The 24,463-nt window shown below is 37.6% G+C and overlaps 2 protein-coding genes across 11 annotated transcripts in view; both read right to left on the bottom strand.

Moving 5' to 3' along the window:
- mark2b (MAP/microtubule affinity-regulating kinase 2b) overlaps positions 1–14,659 on the bottom strand; it is a 58,356-nt gene extending 43,697 nt beyond the window's left edge. For 4 of the 9 annotated variants that reach the window (XM_051900870.1, XM_051900871.1, XM_051900873.1 and 1 more), the window contains exon 1: positions 13,609–14,658. In XM_051900870.1, the coding sequence (XP_051756830.1) occupies positions 13,609–13,659 (51 nt within the window). In that variant the 5' untranslated portion in view covers positions 13,660–14,658. Of the gene's footprint in view, positions 1–13,608 lie in introns of all 9 variants that reach the window. The other 5 variants (XM_051900872.1, XM_051900878.1, XM_051900877.1 and 2 more) reach the window with 4 other exon arrangements.
- A 176-nt stretch (positions 14,660–14,835) lies between these two features.
- On the bottom strand, positions 14,836–24,282 carry krcp (kelch repeat-containing protein). 2 transcript variants are annotated; one of them, XM_051900413.1, is made up of 13 exons: positions 24,068–24,282; positions 23,549–23,710; positions 23,383–23,455; positions 22,639–22,698; positions 22,268–22,535; positions 22,048–22,179; positions 20,936–21,123; positions 20,511–20,707; positions 20,268–20,359; positions 17,624–17,678; positions 17,317–17,414; positions 15,652–15,746; positions 14,836–15,526 (listed from the first exon to the last, which is right to left on the bottom strand). In XM_051900413.1, the coding sequence occupies exons 1-13, from the start codon at positions 24,127–24,129 to the stop codon at positions 15,392–15,394; spliced, it is 1,617 nt and encodes a 538-aa protein (XP_051756373.1). In that variant the 5' UTR covers positions 24,130–24,282; the 3' UTR covers positions 14,836–15,391. The 2 variants fall into 2 exon arrangements, with proteins under 2 accessions (XP_051756373.1, XP_051756374.1); XM_051900414.1 differs by having other exon boundaries at positions 23,549–23,707.
- Positions 24,283–24,463: the final 181 nt, after the last annotated feature.

Raw genomic sequence — 24,463 nt, 5'->3', positions numbered from 1 at the left:
CTCTCTCTCCCTCCCACTTCCTTACTTTTCTTTATCCTCTCTTTCTCACTTGCTGTGGTAAAAGTGAAATTGGCCATAATATTCCAAGTACAGAGAGTGAAGCCCATCTCTGCTTAGAAAAAGAGAAACTATTTTTCAACAGACACACAGATGCGGTCATACACGCCCAGAAAGCGACAGTCACGATGAAGAACTATAAATACTTCACCACCTACACATTCACAATCTCTCTTCCTCTCTTTCTCACACACACACACACACACACACACACACGTTTTCTACAAAATTATTTATTTGTACATTTCTACAAAAACCTCACTCCCATAATTGGTTCTAACTACATATTAAACAAAAATACTATTTTTGGTGGCATATTTTAGTGTTTTGTTATAAACTTATTAAAACAAAGCTCTTTTTTGAATGTGTAACTGTAACTATATGTTGTAATATAAACATCCAGACAAATAAGTCAAATTCCGCAACCATTCTGACTCTTTCAGTGATTAATACATTAGACAGATCCAAAGTGTTCAAGTCATGATGACACAAAGTAGCAACAGATCTTTTTGCGGTATTGTGACGTACATCCGTGTATAAGAGATTACTGAACAAGAAAATAATATAGTGTGGGCACTTTGTTGTATTCATGGGTTGTTGATTGAACTTTGAGATGTGGGCGTTGCACCTAAAAATGCAAGCTTGAAATCGATTGCGGAGGTTTGGGTTTAAGCTGACTAAATAATTAGAGAAGTCTGGCATACGTCACCCGAGAGATGTCATTTTCACCGATCGAGTTATGACATTATGAGGTAAAAAAAAAAAAAAAAAGTTCTAAAAAAAAAATTTATTATACATGATGAAATGGTCACAATGAAATCCAAAACAGGCATTTACAAAATAAATGAGTAGTGAATTTTCATTTCATGCTGCCTTTAACTTGTGAACAGAGTCATTCATTTGCAAATCATACACTAGTCATGCTGTACGTTTGGTTATGCATGCAGCAAGCAACAATTATATAATATAAAATTGCTTTGACCTGTTTTCAAGTTCCAGGAAATAATGGAATGAAGAGGAAGGAAGGAAAGAAATACAGGAAAGGAAACATGAGGAAGGAAGGAAGGAAGGAAGGAAGGAAGGAAGGAAGGAAGGAGAAAATAAAGGAAGGAAAGGAAAGAATGAAATATAGGAAAGGAAACAGGAAAAGAAATAGAGGAAGGAAGGATATAGGAAAGGAAAAAATTAAATATAGGAAAGGAAACAAGAAAAAGAAATAGAGGAAGGAAGGAAGGAGAAAATAAAGGAAAGAATGAAATATAGGAAAGGACACAGGAAAAAGAAGAAGAGGAAGGAAGGAAGGAAATAAAGGAAAGGAAACATGAAAAAGAAATAGGTGAGAAGGAAGGAAGGAAGGAAGGAAGTTAGGAAATAAATAAAGGAAGGAAAAGAAAGAAAGAAATATAGGAGAGGAAACAGGAAAAAGAAATAGAGGAAGGAAGGAAAGAAGGAAGGAATGACATATAGGAAAGGAAACAGGAAAAAGAAGTAGGAAGGAAGGAAGGAAGGAAGGAATTTAAAGATGAATGAATAGTTTGATGGACAGACAGACAAATGCAGAAATGTTTGATTAACATTACTAATTACTAATTACTAAAAAAAAAAAAAAAAAAAAAAAAAAACATTACTAATTTGGGGTGGGATCATTCCTTGTTTGTATGTCTCACATCACTTCAAAGTGGTCAGATGAATCATACAAGGAAGGATGAACTGACGGACGGATGAATGGCGGTCAGGGCCTGCAGGTAATGCATGGGGCTGTAAATCCCACACTGCCTCTATTTAAAATTAGAGTCAGGAGGCAGCCAAGGGCACAAACAGAGAGCAGATGGAGTGTCTCTCTCACTCTCCCTCTTCTTCATCACACCTCTCCCCTCGCTTCTCCAGCTTGTCCTATGTCAGAAAACTGTCAACAGTGAATATATAATCCTGATATTAATACGCTCTCCCTCATTGAGCAGCAATTCCTCTGGGATATAAAGCTCCTCCGGGTGGCCTGGCTCTTTCCGGAGCACTGTAGGGTGTGGTGTACGCCCTTCTGCCCACATGGAGTGTAGATAACAAACAAATACACCTCTAGTGACTGTTTACCTGAACTGAGCTTAAAAAAAACATCTACAGAGAATGACAGAGAGGGAAAAGTACTTACATAAGTCATTAAACAAAAATACACAAATAAATTTGATATTCAAAGTGGGTAAACTCATTACTTAAGAAGAAAATAAATGTAGATCAAGAATCATTTTAGAATTGAATCAAGAGGTACCTAAAGATTCCCTCCTCTAATAAAAACACTGCTCAGAAAGGTATCAACAGTCACGCATTAATTCACCATATGAAATGAAAGCACTAATAACCACTAGAAAAGGCAATGAAGTACTAAATAAATCACTTCAGAAAAAACAAGCATTGACTCTGTCTTTTCCTCATACATACACACACACCTCTACATGACGTCAAGCTCCTGAAATCAGAGAGAAGGCCTCGGCACTCCCTTCAGTCAACTTCACACCCAGTGCAACTGGAAAGGCCTGTTTACACACACAGCGTTTTAGACTCTGGACTTGATCTCAACATGGTGACTCCATGCTCGGCGTCGTAAAAAATGCAAAGCCGTGTGTAAATGTGATCCCTGTTCAAGCTGCTGAAGGTCAGGGAGCTAAAGAGGGTTTATAGTCCGCTGTATTCATTCTCATATTAAGCTAGCAACTTCGGCAGCCCAACCGCATGTTCCCAAACACATCCAAACTCTGTGCTTTCTGACAGTATTCAAATTCCTCCCCTTTCCGAAAGGTAAATCTGGTCTCTTGTTTTTTTTAGGATACTTTCATTTGTTTGGGTGTGGTAGTTTCACAGAAATGTCAATGGAAAAGTTAATCTCAACTCAGAGGATGAGGTGATTGCCAACTTTGAATATTTCCTTGCTACACTATTTTTACTGCCTTTCCCATCCCATATTTTACACAGCTACCTAATTAATAGAACTTTTATTAATGTGAATATGAGAGAAAAAATGACTATTTTCAGTGAAGCCGAGTACACATCAACTTAAATTAGTTACAACGTAAAATGTAAATCTATCTGGCAAATCTTAAACCCTGTAAAAACATCTGCATAGAGCAGAACAATAAGAAACAACTACTGATATAAGAGCAATTCTAAAAAGTTTCACATTAAAGTTGGTTTGTCTGAATGTTGTATCCACTTGATCAATACAATTACCAGAGGCCAACCCTAATGTCACCAACATGATTAAAAAATCAATTTACAAATAACTAGCAATTGACTGATTTATTATGTATGTGATTGAATTTACTCACCTGTTGTACACTAGCTCATTACAACCAAAGGTTACATTGGAACAAAGCCTGCAAAGGAGGCCGTGATTTTATGTCTTTGGGCACTTTCACATTCAAGATTTTTGTTACTTGTTCATGAGGCTTGTGAGACTGCGTTAAAAGGCAGATTTGATTAATGTAAACTACAGTACGAGTCAATTTTCATTTGAAATTAATACAATTAAGAACTGAATCATACTGATCCAGGGTTTTTCCTGGGTCAAAATTTTTCTGCGGTGGTGGCGGACAACACAGTCATCCACACACAAAGTACAAAGTACCCTAACCCATGCGAACCGCGAGCCCAGTACTCACAATAAATCCAAAATAAATGCAAATAAACAGTTTGTAATATTAACTTATCCTATTTTTTCATGAAAAAAAAAAACACTCACTGTCAGGACAGATCATAAAATAAAGTGCGTAGTTAGAACTATATTTTTAAAAAATCTGTAAATTTATATGTAAAAAAAAGTCAATGAGTGACTGCTTTGAAAAGTTAGTAATAAAATGAACAACAAAGCAACACATTAGAAAAAGTGGCAGGTCTATTATTTTGCATTTACACTCCAAGACGTAATGCACAGATCATACAGTATCAAACTGTTATGTTCCATCCACTTCTAGAAATGTGCAGTTAGCACATTTGCAATGTGTAGTTAGCAGCATGAAAATAGAAAGCGAGCAAAGATCGCTGCTATTATAATCACTGAAGCTGTCAATTACATTGCGAGGTGCACAAAGCTGCACTCTTGCGAAAACTGTTATAATCAATGAAGCGGCCTATGCTGTGCAATGAATTTCACATTGTCATCGTGTTTATACTTTGTTGGTTATAATGAAAGGATTCACGACCGTGCAGAACTCGCGGTGAACAAAAACTCCACTGTTTCGAGCGGTATTGAGCTTATTCTGACTAACTTAAACACATTTGATAGGCCATTGCATTCACGCGCTCAACAGATATGCCTGTGATTGGCTGCAAAGCTCAAAGCGGCAAAAACACATTGTAAATAGGAACATCTGACACTCTTCACACAGCGCCTGGTATGCTACCTATCAGACTGTGCTACCACCAACACTATATTTGCATTGTTGAACACCAGTTACCAGCAGGTACCGGTAGTGCAGAATGGCAGGTATTTTAAAATGATCTCTGGTGGGACAGATTCATTTTGGCGGCCGCCTAAATATTTTAAATACAGAAAAACTCTGTGATCATCTATGTGTTATGGGACTGCAGCACATTAAAGGGGGACTCAGTAGTATTTCAAAAACACTGTTTGGAAGTTAGTCGGGCCGATACCAACAACAAACGTCTAACCAAACAGCATCAGGGGGCATAGGACGGTCGAGGAGAGAGAACGAGCAAGAGGGAGATTTGAAAATAAGAAAAAAAACAACAACTGCAGAACGAGAAATAGGACACAATACAAAAGAGCTCAAAAGAATATCACTGGAATGAAGGTTTATGCCTGGACAAGGGCTTTAGGACCCGCGTTTATGTTAGAAAAGCTTTCCAGCACTGGAGAGAGCTAAGTGGGAAGGCCTGAAAACAGACGCGGAGGCTGCTTTGATCCCGCTACTTATGTGAGTACACTGGGTTTTGATGGTCTGGAGCTGCTGTGCTGTTTGCGACTAACAACGAACACTATGAATTTACTCTTGTGTACTGTACGTTCATTTGCTGTGCATCCTTGTCGTTTGTTCATCAACTGCGCTTCATTTTTCGTGAAGCATTTTGTTGCACGTCAGTTGTGATACACAGACATCCACTCTCGTATTGTAACAGTGTACCTATGGTCAGATAATGAGAGTTTTGCTGTTAAACTACTGCACACTGACAACCGCTAGAGAATGCAATATTTAGTGTCATGTTAGCGCACTCGCCTCACATGCCAGCGGCGATCGGGCCGGTGTTTCGAGACCGACTCGGAGCAGTGTGGTTAGGATTGGAGTGTGAGTTTTGGAGGCAGAGCAATGAAGAGAGGGGTGGGTTTGTTTGGGTTGATTTCAAGTCCAACAGCATTGTTCAAATTCTACTTAGAGCACCTTTAACCTATAAAAATCAGCGTGGGATGTTGGGGGACAAGGGAGAAAATACTAAAAAAAAAATTTTTTGAAATGTGACCAAAGTTCCTTTAAAGGGGACCTATTATGCAAAATTCACTTTTACATGGTGTCTAAACACTGATGTGTGTCCACAAAAAAACCCAAATCAATCCAGCGATGCATCGCGATTCTCCCTCCAACGATTCTGGATTGATTCTGAGAATTTCAGAAACGATTCTGAGCGTAGTTTTTATTCAGATGCGCGATGACGCTGAGTGTGCTTTAGAAATACCCAGATTCTGCTTGCTTCCAATTCCTCACATACATACACCACTCGAACCTTCCGTAAAATAATCTTTCACAAATTTCGGAAAGGTTAAATCAAATTACAAGTAAGTGTAAGTAAGAGTAAGTGGTTTAAATGTACTTGCGTCTCAAAATGCAGCTTATTAGATCTCCCGCTGTCATGATGTAACAATCAAACGACAGTAAACATGAGAAAGAAAATGTTCAGACAATCCAATACTGAAAGCACTCTTTGTTTATTGCTTGCAGGCACAGATTAACGCACAGGCTTGCCTAGGCTGCAGCCTAGGGGCCCGACGTGTGCAGGGGCCCCAGATTGGCCAGACTATTTTTTTTTTATTATTTTAAATTGACTTCAGCCCGAACAAAAAAAGACCCTCATTGGCCCATAAGAAACATAAGATAAGCAGGTGATTGGATAGATGTGACATTTGGGTCACATCTGTCCAATCAGCTGCTGATCAAATCATGTCAATCATTTTCATTTACGTCACTGCTGTTGCTATACGGCATAGCGGCAAAATGTCCGAAAGAAATTACGATAGTGGAGCACAAAAAATGTAAAATACAAAGGTTAAAAGAACAATGTGAACAATATATACTGAAAAAAAATCCCTAAATTGACTTGATACTTAAAGGCATTGGATACATCAAGACAGGAAGTGGCGAAGTCACGCAGTTCGTGAGGGAGAGGTCGTTAACGGCAGAAAATCCAAACATTACAGCTTATCACTTGAAACATGTTAGTAGAAACTTTACAAGTCCGCTAATGCTAGTTAGCCTAGTCCTAGATAAATGTGCGCTATTATTAGGCGCATATCCATGTTTGTGTGGAGAGTGCGCTCGCTGCATGACATGGAGGCGCCGGTGCGATCACTTGCTTAAAATACTCTGTCATTTTGGTCATACAGATAAGAGTAATACAAACTGTAAGGGGTCTACTTTTATTTCTGTAAACTCACAATAACAGAAAACGTTGTGCTTTTGTAAAATGAAAACAACCAGGATGCGCGTTCTGTCGTCTCTGTGAACTTAAGCACGTAACAATCATGAACCGTACTTCCCTCACAGACAGGAGAAACATATCTATAGAAAGCTTGAAATGTCTACTTTTAATTGAACCAATTCAAATAGAAAATACATATTCTCAGATTATGTAATCCGTATGAATCATGCATATAGGTGAGTCCACTACTGCGGACATGAATCAGCATCGTAGACTTCATCTCTGCAGCTGAAAACAGAAAACATTATCAATAAATTATTAAAATATTTAGAAAGTCTCCTTGCTGTTTTTTCACTACACACTGATTAGGCCATGTATTATATATTGGTTTATTATATATGATTTGTTATGATTTTCAATTTCCCATTTTACCTATGTGGTGTGGTGGTAATTTGGTAATTTTCTTACTGTGGTGGTCCATCACTTGAAGGAATGTAGAAGAAAAACTGTAGTATTGGCTGTCTCAATGTGTGTGTGTGTGTGCCAGTTAACCAAAATATTTGCGTGTGGACCACGTATGGCACTAAATACATTTTTCCAGTAAAGCATAATGATTAAGGGGGGGCCTCACACAAAGAGCAGCCTAGGGGCCCCTGACCACCTTAATCCGCCCCTGATTGCTTGTAATATGTTTTGTTGCTCCTCTTTATTATTTGCTACTTGCTTGAATGTTTTGAAGTTATATTAGTTTAAAATTCTTAACATACAATTGTTTTAATTCAATTTGTAATTATTTTAAAAAGTAGGCCTACTTATAATTACTTATGTAAGGATATGTAAATGTAAGGATTTTAAGGTTTTTAAATCGGTAAACTAATTAATTAATAATAAGAAAAAAGTAGATCAAGAATTGTTTTGGAATCGGATCGGATCGTGAGGTGACTAAAGATTCCCACCCCTAGTCCACAGTGTGTAAACATCCAGCCTATAATGGTAAAAAACCACCCACTCCTTTTTTGTAATCCCCATAAATCAGAAGCAATGTCTGAAAATGCTCTGTTCCAGATTTCCCCCTACAGTGACATCCCAGTATGGGCATGCCACGCCCATGACTGGTGACGATCTGCCCTATTAACATAGATCCACCTACTGATATAAACATTCCAAATGTTCTGTTTTTGGATATAACAATGAACATAAGAGTCTCCATAGACTCCCGGCATCTGAGCCACTGAAGATACAGCGGATGAATTTAATTCATAAAGGAAATATGCCTATTAGGTAAAGTCTTGTATGTTTGTGCAAATCATTTTCTATAACATATACGGCTGAACACAGCTACTGACAATTTCTGACATTTTGGCTGCACGAGATTCTCCAGTTTTGTTGTTGCCGGATTATCCGAAGCACCAGCTGTAAAGGCTCCGCCCTTTTCTGTAAGGGGGGCGGGGAGCAGCAGCTCATATGCATTTAAAGGTACACACACGAAAACGATGTGTTTTTGCTCACACCCAAATAGGGGGAAATTGGACAAGCTATAATAAATGATCTGTGGGGTATTTTGAGCTGAAACTTCACAGACACATTCTAGGGATACCAGAGACTTACATTACATCTTGTAAAAAGGGGCATATAGGTCTCCTTTAAATCAAGTCAGTTCACTCAGTGACAATTATAGTTATGCCCATGGCAGCTATTTTATATGTACCTATATAGGAAAAGACTAAAATCTCAAACTATTTGTCAAGATTATGTTTCATGTACAAACAGAAATCAATTCTGACAACAATGGCATCATAAAAATCTGGACCAGCAAACTAGGGGTGTTGAAATTAATCGTTTCTACGATGCATCGCAATTGAATCGTTGACTTGATAATTGTAATCAAACTGAATCGTGAGACCAGTGACGATTCACACCTCTACAGCAAATGCAAGTGTGTTCACGTGTATACAAACAAACACACAATGCCTTTATCAAAAAGGTGATTTGGCTCTTTTAACTGAAAGGCAAGAGAGCCATACTATTTTGATTTCTCTCATTCATTTTTCTATGAGCTGCTCATCTCCTTCCTTATACTTCCTGTGATAATGTCTGGCTATAACAAAAGAGGCAGAGGACATTATTAAAAATGTCAAGCTTCATTGGTTGGTGACAGTGGTAAACTGCCAACTGCAGTTGTAACATTCTTAAAGAAAGCATTTTGTCTAAAACATTATCTCCAAAAGCTGCTAGTATAAACTGATTGACCTCTAGCCCAATTCATTCGCTCATGTAACTATACAAAATGAATTACGGCGTATCTGAGAAGACACAGCAAGACACTATAATGTGGTCAGATCACTGTATTGTGGGTCTACCCTGTAGCCATATAAGGCTACAGGACCTGAATGAGAGCCATTTCCACAGCGCTGATTACATGCTGATGTTCCATCTAGTAATTTATCAGTAATGACAGTGAGTCTAACGTAATGCCGTCCACCCTTTCAGATTTAACCACACCTAATCCCCTCATAGAGTCTAAGAACATGTGGATGCAGTTCTGTCTCTTTATATGTAGTAACTTGCATCTTTTTTTTTTTAACAGAACCAACCATTTGAGTTCACAGACACTAACCATGAAAAACAAAACAATTTACAAAGATGGCACCCATACATTATGACTTTATAACCTGCTCTTTCACCTGTATTTTCCCTTTTGTTCTCTCTGTCAATACCGGCCTTTGTTTGTGTATATAAAACATGGAAAAATACTGAAACCAAGTGTGGGAAAAGATGTTTTTATAGCAAGCAAGATGTTTTTATTTTCTTACGTGATGATCAAGTCAGTGAACTCTTTACATATTTACAATTTATGATATTGTAATCTATCAGAATTGAAACATTTAGTTATATTCCACAACTCTAGATGAAACCTAATACAACAGAGCTGCTTAAACGACAAGATGATGCCATCTTAAAGAGGCATTTGTGCATCTCAATGAGTTATAAATCCAGGAATTACTATAATCAGTCACTTGCCAGCCATCCTTATAGATGACATGATGATGGATTGTTTATATCTAAGCATCTCAGATTACATACCTGCAATGCTATCAAGTCCTTCCAGATCAGCTTTTACTGACTGGATAATATCAGGATTACTACTTTCACATACATAAACTGCTGCCATTTAAAAAAAATGTTTTTATTCCATTGAAATGATATGCTAGTGGAGCAAGAGGTGCTAATGGAGTAAATCACTGCAGTGGAAAACTGAGTCTTTGAGACTGATCAGGGTCAGCGGACCCAACAGAGATCTGTGGTACTATGGAGGATGTCCAAACACCACACCAGACTGAACAGCACAGAACACATTTTGAGGACTTTGCCAAGAAGACGTGATCTGTAAAACCATGCAGGTGGACAGACATTAAAGCAAGTCCACAAAAGCTACAGTGATGAGCACAAATAATGACATTCAGATAGAATCACGACAGGCGAAAAGATGTTCATTTTGTATTTAAAGGGATAGTTCACTCGAAAATAAAAATTCTGTCATCATTTACTCATCTTCACAGACTTCCACCGTTACAATGAAACGGTGGAAGTCCCAAATAACTGATGGTGGTGTCCCAAATAACTGACTTTCATGAATAAAAAACACAGAGCGGGCAAGTAAATGATCACAGATTTTCATTTTTGGGTAAACTATCCCCAAAATAGTGACATCCGGCAGCGAGAATATAGACTATTCATAAAAGCTCAGTCATTAGCATCATTAGCAATGTGGTAAATTTCCATACCAGAATTAAGTCAGACCAAACATGAATTTGCAACAGAATGGGGACGCTTGCCAGTCGCACTTTTATGCAGGCCTTTCGAATGGGATGTGGAAAACAAGAGCATCTTGATATATTTCTTAAATCTTGCAGTCAAAAATGTGCAATTATTATCTGAACCTTTTATCACCAAGGCTGATATATAGGCTGATATATGGCATTTTGTTATTGGCAATAACTGTTTCTGTTTGGTCGATAAGTGTCAGACTTTTATTTTGACCGTGGAGAGAATGCCAGTGTCTGAGCGCAGACACACAGGATCTCCAATTCTATGTCGTCATTAGTTAACTTCGTTTAAACAGTTCTAATACATTTTTAGACAGAACTATTAAAGAAATTAAAGGGTATATAAAAAAAGTATTATAGCATTTATTAGTATTATTAGTAATAAGACAAACGCTATAATAATATAATACAGCACTCAGCAAATCCGAATTTATATAGGCCTAACTAAAACAAGTCTTTGAATTTTTAATAAATAAATACTATTTAAAAAATACTAAAAAAACACTATAATGGGATTATAGAATTAAGAATTTGTTCTCTAAAATGTATAATAATAAATAATTTGTCATTGATTCATTCTCAAATTATTTCATATCTAGTAAATATCATGTAAAAATTTAGTTGCAGCATGTAATATTTATGATCTTTAAATTATACAGTATGATATCAAATACTGTAATCCACCCTACTTTCTTAAATATTGGTATATCGGCCAATAAAATTCTTATATACAGTCAAACCAAAAATTATTCAGACATTTTTGATATTTTTTATATATTTTTACTAGTGGGTGCAGGACACTATAGTTCATTTATGTAAGTGAGGATAGCAAAATAAACTGTGACATATTATACCCAAACATTATTCATACAGTGGATTACCAGTAAAACTGATAAAAATTTGGAACCAAAAATTATTCAGACACTTTGACCTGACCATGTTTTGCTTAAGTGTTATCTGACATAATTAAGATTAATTTTTTCTGACACAGTTTAACTCTGAGATCTTGTCATATTTTATTACCATTTTTTTAAACTACAGTGAATTGAACTGTATTAATGAATGAAATTGTTCAAGGTGTCTGAATAAATTTTGGTTGGACTATAAATTTACTAGAACTTTACAGTTGCATTAAATTACTACATTACCAATAGCAAATGCCTAAAACAAAGCAACATTAACATTGTCTGCCCAACCAGCAGCCTAGGTGACGTCAACTGAAAAGCAAAGTTGCTGCAGAGACAGCAATTATGTTTTAACAAATATTTTCCCTTTGGAATAACATGCCTTGTTAATTGTGCACAGTATGACCAAAAAGTGTGTATTAATAAAGCAAATAGGGCCAGTTTTGATAGAATGTTGAGTCAGAGTTCCTAAACCACATGATTTAGCTAAAAACCTCAGTACGCAGAGGTTAGAGGATGAGGAACAGGTGAAGGCCCTATCTCTCACTCTAAATCTGTGTTTGTAGGAACTGGGATTTCAGGGAACTGTAACATAAACCTGTGGTGTCAGGTCACAGTATCAGCAAGGTGACACACTGAGTTACTGAGGACAAGGAAACCCTGTGTTAACACTTATTGGGGTGGTGTGCTTTTCAGACATGGATGTCACAATGCTGGAGAACTGAGTCGCAGGCTGAATGGGCCTCAATTTAGGCTGAACACCAAGGTCTGTGAAAGTCCTATTGAAAAGAAGCCCATGTTTGTGTCTATTAAAATAAACATTGCAATCAAATAGTTAATAACAAACAGTGAATGACAGATAAAATTCCCAAAGATGCAAAACTTGGTCCAAGTCATAAACACAAAAACATTGTTCCAAGTCCGATTTTTTATGCAAAGCATCCTTCCCTGTGCCTGAACAAACCCATGGCAGATAATGCAAAATAATAACACATTTTCATACCTCTCCTCCTACATAGCAGGCTGAAACTCACCCACGACCTCACTAGTATGATTAACACCAGTGATTCATTCCTCACACTCTTCCTCTGCTAAAACAGACACACTCTGAAGAAGAGGTTAGAGATCTCGGAGAGGGCATCCGGAGAGCTGGACAAGGATATAAAGTCCTTCGTTTTTCATTAAGCCACTTAGCGGAAAACACACACGTTAGCGCTGCCTGTATTGTATGAAGCTCAGTCAGCATTAGTCACACTGGCATGAGTTGTTAATGAGCACTGAATCTGTCCTCCTCCTCCTCACTCTGAATGGCTTAATTTTCCATCCTCTAGCACTCGCACCGCAATCTGTGCCTTATCACATTGAGAGGGACAAGGCTGGCTATTCTTACTGCCTGTGGTCTTCCTGGTTCCCAAGTCAAATGCACTACTCACTACCTGTTGACTGATTTTCTCAATAGAGCAGTGGTTCTAAAGCTTTTTGACTGTCCACAACAACACTTGAGGCCCCTCGCCCCCCTTTTTTATTTACAGAAATTAGGAGAACACAGATAGAATTCAAATTAAAATAATAAAATTGTTCAATTTCAGAAGCTTGTGTGTGAATTCAAATAGGAAAGATCTTGAGTTTTAGTTGTTTCAGCTTATTTTAAATCATTTTAAGTCATCTTGAGGCCCTCTTGGATATTTGCTGAGGGTCCCGGTCCCCTGGCTGAAAACCAAGGGTCTAAACTCCTTGCTAACATCATCTGTATTGACCCAATCAATTTTACTGATATAGCAGAGTACACTGATTATTAGTATGCCAATGGGATTTTCAGTTTATCCAATGAACAAAATGACTTACAGTAAAAACACTGTTATAGCAGCCATAAAAGACCAAATTTACAACATCTACAGCGAGGAACATGAAAGTAACCTTGACAAGCCTATCAATTAACAGTTAAGGGAAGTCATGTTGAGTCAGAGAAACTCTTCCTGAACTAACTTGTTATATATATATATATATATATATATATATATATATATATATATATATATATATTACACACACACACCTGTCTTTCAGCTTGAGGAAAATACAATTCGACAGAAAAGCAAGAATGACGTCATTCCCAACAACAAAAACACACATTCAAACATATTAGTTTCTGTGCAGTCAGTGAAGATATGTCTCACCTGGCTGGATGAATTCTCTATAACACCAACTCCTTGAGGCCGGGTTGACATTTTCGCCCAGGTATTCACAAAAACAGGGCCAAGGGGGGAAATATAAATGGAAAATCGTTTTTAGTGGTTGACAAGCATTTAGAAACTTGCCGTTAGAGGCTATTCTCTGTTCTGACAGAAGTAATCAGTGTTGCTAGCTAGCTTGAACTAGCCACGCAGACAGAGATCAACAAGTTGAAGCCCAACATCAGTTCATATGTGGAGGAGAAAAAAAAAAAACTTGTATTAAAGTCTCCAGTTGAAAATAAACAGCAGGTCCTTGGTGAGGATTTATGAAGTTCTTCTTGGAGAGACTAACATGGAGCTCACTACCATTTATATTTGCTTCCCAACGAAATAAACGAGAGTTTAAAGCCAATTCATATCCTCCCAGGTCTTAAAAATGACAGTCATAGAGAATGAGGACACGAAAAGGAAAAGTATCTCTCTGCGAGCGATATGAAGTGTTAGGCCAACCAAAAATCGCAATTTTACCGACCTTCAAAACAATAAGTGTCAACAAAAGGTGAAAAATACCTCAACCGTCAGTTTGAGATAAACGAAACAAACGGCGATGGACTAAACACGGATATAAATAAGATGAACCGTGAGTGGTGAGAATGAAGCACTAGCAGACGTATGATGGATTTCAAAAATTATCAATCCCGAAAAACCCTCATGATCCACGAAACCGTCTTCCGCCACTCACAGGATCCCGGTGACCAAAGATTCTTGAATGAAAGGAGATGTCTGAGGGCTTGTATCCAAAGACGAACATCCACAGTCACGTAGTAAAATCCATGATTGGCTTCGGGGCTGTGGTGAAATGGGCTTCACTGGAGGCGGATCGGTGTCGTACTGCGGCCGAGGTGCTCAAACGCTCGTGCCTGATACCGGAACAAGCGCGAGAAGCAACATGGCCGATCTCCGGAGCGAGCGGAGGGGGGGCTGAACGGGGAGGGGCGGCGGCGGCGGCGGATCCGTGCACGGATACTCTCTAGGCGTCAGTTGGTGCTCGCATACTGCGGTATTCGCGGTCTTAACGGCGACTGTAGACGTGGGGTGACATCATGCGGTCGTTGTTACCGTGGAGATTTTGAAATTTAGCAGATGCCTAGACACAGGAAACAGCATCTGTGCGACTGACCTGCTGTGTTATTGAATGAAAAGTGTTCAAATAACTGGGAAAAAAAGGCATTTGAATTTTTAAAGAACGTTTAATTTTGAACAGGTTTGCTGCGATAGTATTTACAGCTAAATCATAATTTTACAACAAAGACATTTAAAAAGAATAAAAAAAGCTTAATCTAAAAGCATGTATATACAAAAGATACCACAAAGCTTTTCATAAATCAAATCTGAATCCTTTCAGTGAAATCAGAAAATGAATCTATCTTTTTCAGTTAAAGGAATAATTCACTCATCATTGTTTGCTCATCCTTATGTCATTCCATAAACAAATGCTGTTAATTTTTGTGAGTAAACAATGTTTGGTAAACTAGTCCTCTTCTGTAGGAAACAGTTCACTCTTAATTATCTATAATAATAGGCTTGTATCACAAATAATAACATTATAGAGAGTGATTTCACAAGGTCTGAACATAAACTAATACTTATAAACAATGATATAACGCAAATACCTGAGTGAAAGTGTAATACACCTCTTTAAATAAGCCTCAATCAACACAAAGAACAAAATTTGAAACAGCACAGCATAAAAAACGCATGTAAAACAGAGTTGTGACACAAGTGTTTAGTCTCTTCTTAGCTCCTCTACTGGCATAGTGAAAAGGTCGGAGAAGAAGCTCCCTTCGTTGTCCCCTCCACCAAAAACCAACAGCGTTTGTGGGGCTGACTCTGAAAGTTCCTCCTGTTCATCTATGGATCCCTTTAAAGCAAAGACACTAGAATTAAAAGGTCTGAGGGGTGAAAGTCAATAGCTATAATAATGTTCCAAAAATACTTTATAAAAAGGTGTCCATAACGTGATTTTATTTTAATTTTTTTTTTTACCTTTCTGCATGTGGTGGGCATGGTAATGATGGAATGTCCAGCTCGGGGAACAGAATTGAGCTGGGGCAGAATCAGAGATGACCAGCAACTAGTGTCTGGAGAAACAAAAAAACAAAAAAAAAAAGAAGCGTAAAAAAAAAATAATATTAAAAGCTAGTTGCTTTGAAAGGTTCCAGGTTAAACACGATCTTTAAATCTATCAACAGCATTTATGAAATCATGAAAATCAACACACACTACAATTCAAAAGTTTGAGTGTAGTGAGATTTTAAATTATAACTTTTATTCAGCGATTTACAATATTTACGTTATAAAAGATTTTTATTGCAAATAAATGCTGTTCTATTGAACTTTCTATTCGTCAGTCCTGAAAAATGCAAATGTTTCCCCAAAAAAATGTTTTCAACATTGAAAATAATGATGAGCACCAAATCAGTAATGATTTCTGAAAGATCATGCAATACTGAAAAATGAAGTAATGACTGCTGAAAACTCAGCTTTGCCATCACAGGCATGTGGTTGAACAATAACACTAAGGCCGTCTGAAAGGGATGTCCAGGTACTAACCTGGCTTCTGTCCAAAAAACATAAAACCACAGCTGCCCAACTCACTGCAGAATTAAATACGCACATCGACTGTTCATCAGGAGCTTCACATGGTCAAGATTCATGGTCGGGCTGCTATAGCCAAAATTTTGTTCCCTTGTGCCAATGCCAAACGTAAGTTTCAATGGTGCCAACAGTGCAAATTGTTCTCTGATGAGTCCACCTTCACTGTATTTTCCACATCTTGTGGGACTTACAGTGTGGAAGTAGCCCCCAAGAGGCTTAACAACCAGACTGGAGTGCGTTTCCCAAAGCGAACTATGGTCGCAAATTCCGTTGTTACCAATTGAGTTCAATGGGCCTTACGACCATAGCTGACTAATGATGCTTTCAGGAAACGCACACCTGTTGCATTCCCAGAGTGAAGCACGGGGGAGGATCAGGGATGGTTTGGCCTGCAATATCATGGCATTTTCTACTGTGCTTGAAAGACTACCAAACCATTCTGGAGGACCATGTGCACCTAATGGTTCAAATATTGTACTCTAAAGGGGTGTCGTGTATCAGCAATAATGGACCAATACACACAGCAAGACTTGTAACAGAATGGTTTGTTGAACATGAAAGTGATGTTGAATATCTCCCATGGCCTGCAGAGTCACCAGATCTAAATATTTTTGAGCCACTTTGGGATATTTTCCTCCACTTGAATCACACAGTGACTTGGCCACTGTTTTGGAAGAGGAACGGCACAAAATCCCTCTGGCCACTGTGCAGGACTTATCTCTGTCATTTCCAATATAAAAATGATGCTGTGTTGGCTGCAAAATGAGGCCCTACACCATACCAATAAATTAGTGTGGTCTAAAACCAGGTGTTTCAGTTTCATTGTCAATATGTCAATGCCCTGTATATAAACAAACAAAAACAGTTAAGTAAATCATAATAATATTTCATAGTATTACTGTTTTTTACTGTATTTTTGCTCAAATAAATGCAGCCTTCTTGAGCATAAGAGACTTCTAGAGAACATTACGACCCAAAACATAGAACTAGTGTATATAATAGCAACCATAGAGTCCTGGAAATGGAATTGGGGCAAAAAAACTTCAGTCCCACCTGTGTTGAAGATGAATGTGTCACTCAGTGCATTGTTCCCATTGTAGCCGCCATGGATCAGGAAGCTGCAGTCTGAAAGAACCGCACAGCCATGCCAGCTGCGATACAATATGGGACAGAGGTCAACCACTCAATACATCTAGATTGATCAAGATGTTGATCATGTAACCATTATAAAAAGACAACTGAATTTCTGTTATACATTTAGTTTGCAGTTAAGAGCATGCTTTTAAGGAACATAATAAACTCTTCTTAGTTTTCAATAGTACTCTAAGAATAAATAAATAGTCTATCACATTTTAATTACCTTCTAGGAGAGGGGGCTGTTCCACTTGTCTTCACAGCAGAAAACTCCATCAAGCCTGAAATAGGATGTGACAATGTGCAATTTTAAGCTGACTACTCTACTTTTTAAAGAGCGCTTCAGTAATTAATGTGTAAAACAGTATTATTCTAGGTATTACATATGCAGAAAATCTACACAAATCTATGTGAAGAATGGCAGTAGAACAGTTTCATATAGAAAACGTGCAGAACAATGGATATATGACACTCCTCTACCATGTACAAGAACATGTATAATAATTTTTTTTCCTCAAACAACAGTACTGAAATTACTTCCATGAGTAGTGAAACACCTCCTTCAAGCAGTGGTTGTGTTAAAATTTCTTATTGTCATCATTTTGACGGAGAGGGTCGTAAAAATTCTGTCATAATCTATTACCCGTCATTTTAATTTTCATATTTTAATGATAAGACACTTAATAGCTTTTGTTTTCATTCACATTTTCATTTTTAATCAAACTTACATATTTTAATTACACAAGGATATAGGCTAGACTATGGATTTATTTATTTATTTATAAAAAGAACAGATGAACAATGGCTGCTTTAATTTTCATGTTCAACGCCACATGAAGCAGATGAATATTTGTTTTTGGTTACAATTATTTGTCCGTTTGAAGAAAATTCACTCAGCTGCCATGACATTTTTGCAATTGTATGTATGTATGTATAGATACAATACTGCATAATAGCTAATTAATGTGAACGCTCGCCACCAACTGGACAGGGGTGGGAATTACAGTTACAAGTTACAATAAACCCTTAGTGTAATTGTCAAAATGACAGATTCAGATTTATCCATCACTGCTTAAAAAATAAAAAATAAAATAATGCAGTCAATGGCGGAATATTTTCGGATACCATGACCACTGCCTTCAGGTGACTGTACCCATTAAGTTATTCCTTATTTTTGTCAATAAGACATCACCCTAGGCATGTGACGGTATAAAATTTTCATGTTGTGTTAATTGCTGAAGCTTTCATCACGGTATACGGTATCGACACGACAGCCACGACACAGTTCCTCAACAACCGTCCATACCGCCGTGATGAATACGATCCTCAATTGGATGGAACTGGAATAAATACTTTGAATGTTGCGATCCTGTCGGACTTATGATAGCTACCTGAATCGTAACAAAGCACTGTTGGCCAGAGGAGAACTGGCCCCCCGACTAAGCCTGGTTTCTCCCAAGGTTTTTTTCTCCATTTAAACACCTATTTGCCACTTGTCTGCCACCTGATGTGACCTGATGGAGTTTGGGTTCCTTGCCGCTGTCGCCTTTGGCTTGCTTAGTTGGGGACACTTGACATTTGACTTGACATTTGATATTCAACAGTGCTTTGATCTGCCTGCATTGACACTATTCTTTTAAGAGCTGCTGTGCAGCCAAATAATGTACCAGTTATCAATGTAAAGCTGCTTTGACACAATCTACATTGTAAAAAGCGCTATATAAATAAAGGTGACTTGACTTGACTATTATCACGATATTGAAATAAGTGGGAGAAAAAAAAAGAAAAAAAAAAGTGTTTTCATAGTAGAACAGGTTTAAGAACTATTTTTCTTATAACAAGAACTCTGAATGTTTAAATACAATAACACAATACACAAAAAAATTATAAAGTAAAATTTTCAAACAGATTAAAGTGCAGAACAGGTAACACTTCATAATAAGGTCTCATTATTTAACATTAGTTAATTCATTAACCAAGATTAAGTATGAGCAATAGCATTTGTTACAGAAGGTATTATTCGTTGTTAATGTTAGTTAAGAAATACAACTGATCATTGTTAGTTTTAGCTCAGGTCCATTAAATAAGTTACAATTTTTGATTTTAGTAATGTTATTAAACATTAACTAAGAAATTAACATTAACTAAGATTAATAAATGCTTCATTATATAATAAATGCTTTAAATGTTTTTCATTGTCAGTTTGGTAATAATGAATTAACATGTTAACTAATGAAGCCTTATTTCACTAAGTTTTACTGAACAATAGCAAATAATCAGAACATTTTCAATCATTAGGGCATGTTGTAGTCCAGATTAAAATATAAAAATGCTTAAGTTTGAAAATAAATAGCCTATTAAGTCTTTAAGTATTTGGTGCTGTGATGAACAACATTGCAAATCCAAAAAATTGAATGGCTGTTTGAAGCATTTTAAATACTGTTCAGTAGTGCAGCTGCTTTGTTTACGGAGTTTCCGGGGTAACCGCTTCATTTCTGCTGTTCCATCAGTGCCCTCTGCTGTCAGAAAGTGAACGCGCACTTTCATTCGTTCTGCCATGTGCTTTTCGTGCATGTTGGGTTTGTTTACACGAGTGCGCATGTCCCTTTGACACAGCATAGAGCGGTGTTGTGCATTTTATACGGTTGATGGGGAAAGTCTTCTTAAAATGCATTATAAAAATTTGAATAATTCGTAATAAATAATTATTTCACGGTATTTTGAATTGCCCGTGATAACAATATCGTGCATATCCATTATCGTGATATATCGTATTGCCGAATATCGGCACATGTCTACATCACAGTGGGAAACCAAATTAAAATCAAATAGTAAGTGTTTAAAAGAATAACAAGCTATGTAATGCTTACCAAGGTCTAGCATGAACATGTCATTGAAGCAGACAGGGGTGTCCCATCCACCAAACACAAAGATCCTCCCCTGCATCACACATGCTGAGTGTCTGCACAAATGAATCAAAATCTGTTCAAGTCGGAAAGAAAATTCTCATATGCCACATGCACAGCTGAAAATAGCTTTAAAACATCACTATCACTCATGTAATTAATGAAATATCTCAAAATGTTGCTTTAAATAACAGTGAACTGCCCTACCCAGAGCGTGGAGCAGGCTTCTCTCCATTGACAATGGGTTGATACCAGATGGCCATATCAGGGTTGAAAATATAGAGGGAGTCACTGCAGCCGTCTGGTTCTGGATGTGGGCGAGGAAACACTCCTCCAAACACAAAGAGCTCTCCCCGGAACATACTGCAGCTGTGGTAGGCCAGAGGAGGCACTTTTCCCTGCGCCTAAAGAGGTAAATGAAATTCAAGAGCTTTTAAGTATGTTCAGAGCATACTGGCTAATAAAATGAGACCTGCATTTAATATGAATGAGAACAAGATGACATCTATAACACAAAAAACAAATCAGATGTGAGAAGTCATGTGTTGCAGTAATACCGTACAGTTCTGTGAGTTTTTTGAAGATAATTGACAGGTTTTTGTTGTTAATTTTAGAATAAATTGCAGACTAACCTCAACCAAAGTCCAACGCCAGCTTTCTGTGTCTAAGATGTGAACATCATTGAACCATTTCTTATGCTTTGAGCCACCAAACACAAAGATACGCTTAGACTCAGGGTCATAGGTCGCAGTGTGACCAATGCGGGCCTCAGGGGTCGGTCCTTCTGCCAGGGTTTCAGCAGGTACCCAAGAAAGATCCTCTGAAAAATAGTCACCATGAAATCAAAAGGGACCATTCTAGTTTTTTTTTTTTTCTAAATGGAATATTGCTGTATTTATTATAAAGGATTTATCTGTGACATTTTTATATTAATGTGCTCTCGTAATCTTTGATCAAAATAACTTCCCCTTATGCATCATGATCTCTTCTTTTAATGTTTGTTTATCGCTGTGAGGGCGGGACCACCTGTCAGTCACTCACATGAGATCAAGGCAATAGCAAACCACAGTGATCCAATCAATTCCAGATATAACACATTCAAGACCCAACTTACATTTTTCATTTCACTCAGATATTCATCACAATAGGGAAGAAAAGATTATTGCAACTTTTCTGTTTCGTGATGACTCAAAAATGAAAAAAAAAAAAAAAAAAATCTGTCATTTACTCACCCTCGTGCCATTCCAAACCTGTAAGACATTTGTTCATCTTTGAGCTTCCACAAGAACCAATGAGGTTTATTCTGGCACACTGAGCAAGTACGGTTGAGCTTCTGTTTATGTTCGATGATCAATGTTAATATGTGAAAAAAAGCCTAAATTCAATCTGTTCAACATATAAAGTGGTCATGTCTCTTCAGAAAATCTGGACTAAACCGCTCAATTCAAATGGATTAGTTTTACAATCTCTTTATGAACTTTTTGAATTGACAAAGTTTTACTGTCAATGGACTGTCAATGGAGGAACAGAAATCTCTCAGATTTCATGTAAAATATCTTAATTTGTGTTTCGAAGATGAACAAAAGTCTTATAGGTTTGGTATGACATGAGGGTGAGCATTAAGAGCAGAGTTATATCTAAGACTATCTATTGCAATATCTATAGCAAGTGATAGCAGATCTAGTAAAACAATATCAAAATTACAATCTATTGACATGGTGAGACAGAAACATGAAATTCTTACCTGTGCACAGTTTCCAGATGGGGTCTTTACAGAACTGCATTCTGGATCCTTGTCCTCCAATCAAAATGGCTGTCTGAGGATCAATGGGACAAAGAGTCTGACCCCAGCGACCTGACGGCTTGTCTAATGGAGCTGAGAAAGAAACATTACCAAAAATAAAATAGCTATCATAACACATTATTAATATGCTCTGCAACGAAAAAAAAAAAATCTCACTCACCAGTCTGTGAGGGGGTTTTGGCTTGCTTGCCTTTAGCTTTGTGGCTCTGAGAACTGGAAGTTGCAGCCTGTTCCTCCTTTTGCGAGAACAGTCGTGTTTGACCTCCACGAGGATTGTTCTTGCCCCTTCTGTGAGGTGTTGCCTTTTCTGAGGCATTAGGGCAGATGTTCTCCTTTCCTCTCCCTTCATTGATTTCTTCATCCTCCTCTCCCTGAGACCGCTTCCTCTTGCCTGGACACTCCCTTAATGCAGGTGCCGTGGAGTTGCACTAAAAACAATGAATTGAGAGAAAACACTGCAGGTAAGTACCAGCAAACACAGAGCGAATCTAACTCAAGCAAGTCAAAATAGGTTTAACAGGCTAAACTCACCTCTGGAGTGCATTCCATCTGTGAAACAGTCAACACTGGATCCAAGAAATCACAAGTACCCTTTGGAAAAATTACACTGGGTAAGTTTGTTGCTGCAACGCACAGGTTTAGACTTACTGAATTTTACTTAAATATTATGGATTGAAGAGATTGTTGAATAAAGTCGTTATTTTTGTTTTGTTTTTGCACACAAAAAGTATTCTTGTCGCTTCATAAAATTAAGGTTGAACCACTGCAGTCACGTCGACTGTTTTAACGATGTCTTCAGTACCTTTCTGGACCTTGAAAGTGTTGATTATATTGCTGTCTAATCAAAAACATCTTAATTTGTGTTCAGAAGATGAACGAAGGTCTTACAGGTGTGGAACGACATGAAGGTGAGTAATTAATGGTAGAATTTTCAATTGTGGGTGAACTAATCCTTTAAAGTCGCAATGTAACAGTAGTAGTTACAGATTTTTTCTTCTGTATTGTAACAGAAGATTGTGCCTTGTTCATTGGACAGAGGCAGATTTGAATACGAGCTTGCAGTTGATTGTGAGGGGTTTAATCAAACTAAATGATAAGAGAAATCTAGCATGCGTCACCAATTCTTTTACCCAAAATGCAGAGTTATGACATTTTTAAAAATTACACAAAAAAAACCCCATACGCACAGATGATATTTCACATTAAGATCAATAACATGTATTTATAAAACAGATAGGGTGAATTTTGAGCTTAAATCTTTGTCCAGTCTCTTACCCCACTGAGTTTGACAGTTAAGGTTGCTCCATTGGACCAGACTCCATCCTCTCCAGCTTCCCATGACAGACATCTGAGATGAGGGAAGGTTTAGTAAGGGGTTAAAGGTTACAACTAAAACATATTAGATTAATTTAATGCAAACAAACGAAAACAATACACTTACTTATTGAATGGTGTTAGTTTTCCCATATTAATGGGTATGTTTCTCTCATCAGCAAGTTCCACAGAGATTGCATCTCGCTTTCCCCAGTCTCCTCTAGAGAAGAGAACCATCAGCTGAACACTAGGCTGGATCTCAACTGAGCTCTGCCACCCATAACGCCTGCTGTGGACAATAAATGATGAAGAATACAATCCCCTTATTTAAAGGACAATGGTTTAACATATAGTAACCGAGACACGTAGTTACAGTACAGTTGATATTGTGCACATCTTTATAGTTACGCAAGAAATTCAAGAGGCGGGAGACAGAAAGCATGCATTGCACTGTCAACGCGTACATGACTCCAATCATTGCTTAATAATAATAATAATAATAATAATAAACTACATCAAGCTATCTGAATATATTTCATGCACCATTTGAATCACCGGAAGCATGCGCAGCTTGAATTGCATTAAAATAATTTTAAGTAGAGAGCCCAATGCATTTCCAATGTGTGTTTATCTCAGTCAACTTTACCTTAAGATCTGCTGTGGTGGCTCATCTACTCCAAATATTGCATAAACACCAAAGTCCTCCATTTTTACGCTTTTAAGTTGGCACTCTCCAACAGAACAGATACAAAAAAAATGAATTCGCGAAACTCTTATAAGCAAAGCTCTGACTCCCGCCGACCACACGCAGAATAAATATAAATTCCGCGCCACCGCCACTAAGTTTCATTCACAAAGCGCGGTGATTGGATGAGAGGGCGGAGACGCAATGCTATCGACCAATCCTATAGAAGAAGCAACCGTTTTCCTGTTGTTGCAATTTTGATTGATAGGTCAAGTCAGCCAATGGATGAAGACTTTATAACAGGCGGGATGCATGTTTGTCATGGGGGAGGAACATTCTTGTGTTGGTCAATATGGT

This window comes from Ctenopharyngodon idella, chromosome 7 (genome assembly GCF_019924925.1).
Source record: "Ctenopharyngodon idella isolate HZGC_01 chromosome 7, HZGC01, whole genome shotgun sequence".
NCBI lineage: Eukaryota > Metazoa > Chordata > Actinopteri > Cypriniformes > Xenocyprididae > Ctenopharyngodon > Ctenopharyngodon idella.
Note: the sequence above shows the minus strand (reverse complement) of the source record. Positions and strands in the feature narration are given on the sequence as shown.

Coding starts and splice junctions, on each gene's coding strand:
- krcp (XM_051900413.1), bottom strand. CDS start 24,129: ATGGAGGACTTTGGTGTTTATGCAATATTTGGAGTAGATGAGCCACCA. Junction 22,699..23,382: donor TAACTGTCAAACTCAGTGGG/GTAAGAGACTGG, acceptor ATTTTTCCAAAG/GGTACTTGTGATTTCTTGGA. Junction 15,747..17,316: donor CACATTCATCTTCAACACAG/GTGGGACTGAAG, acceptor TTGTTTCTCCAG/ACACTAGTTGCTGGTCATCT.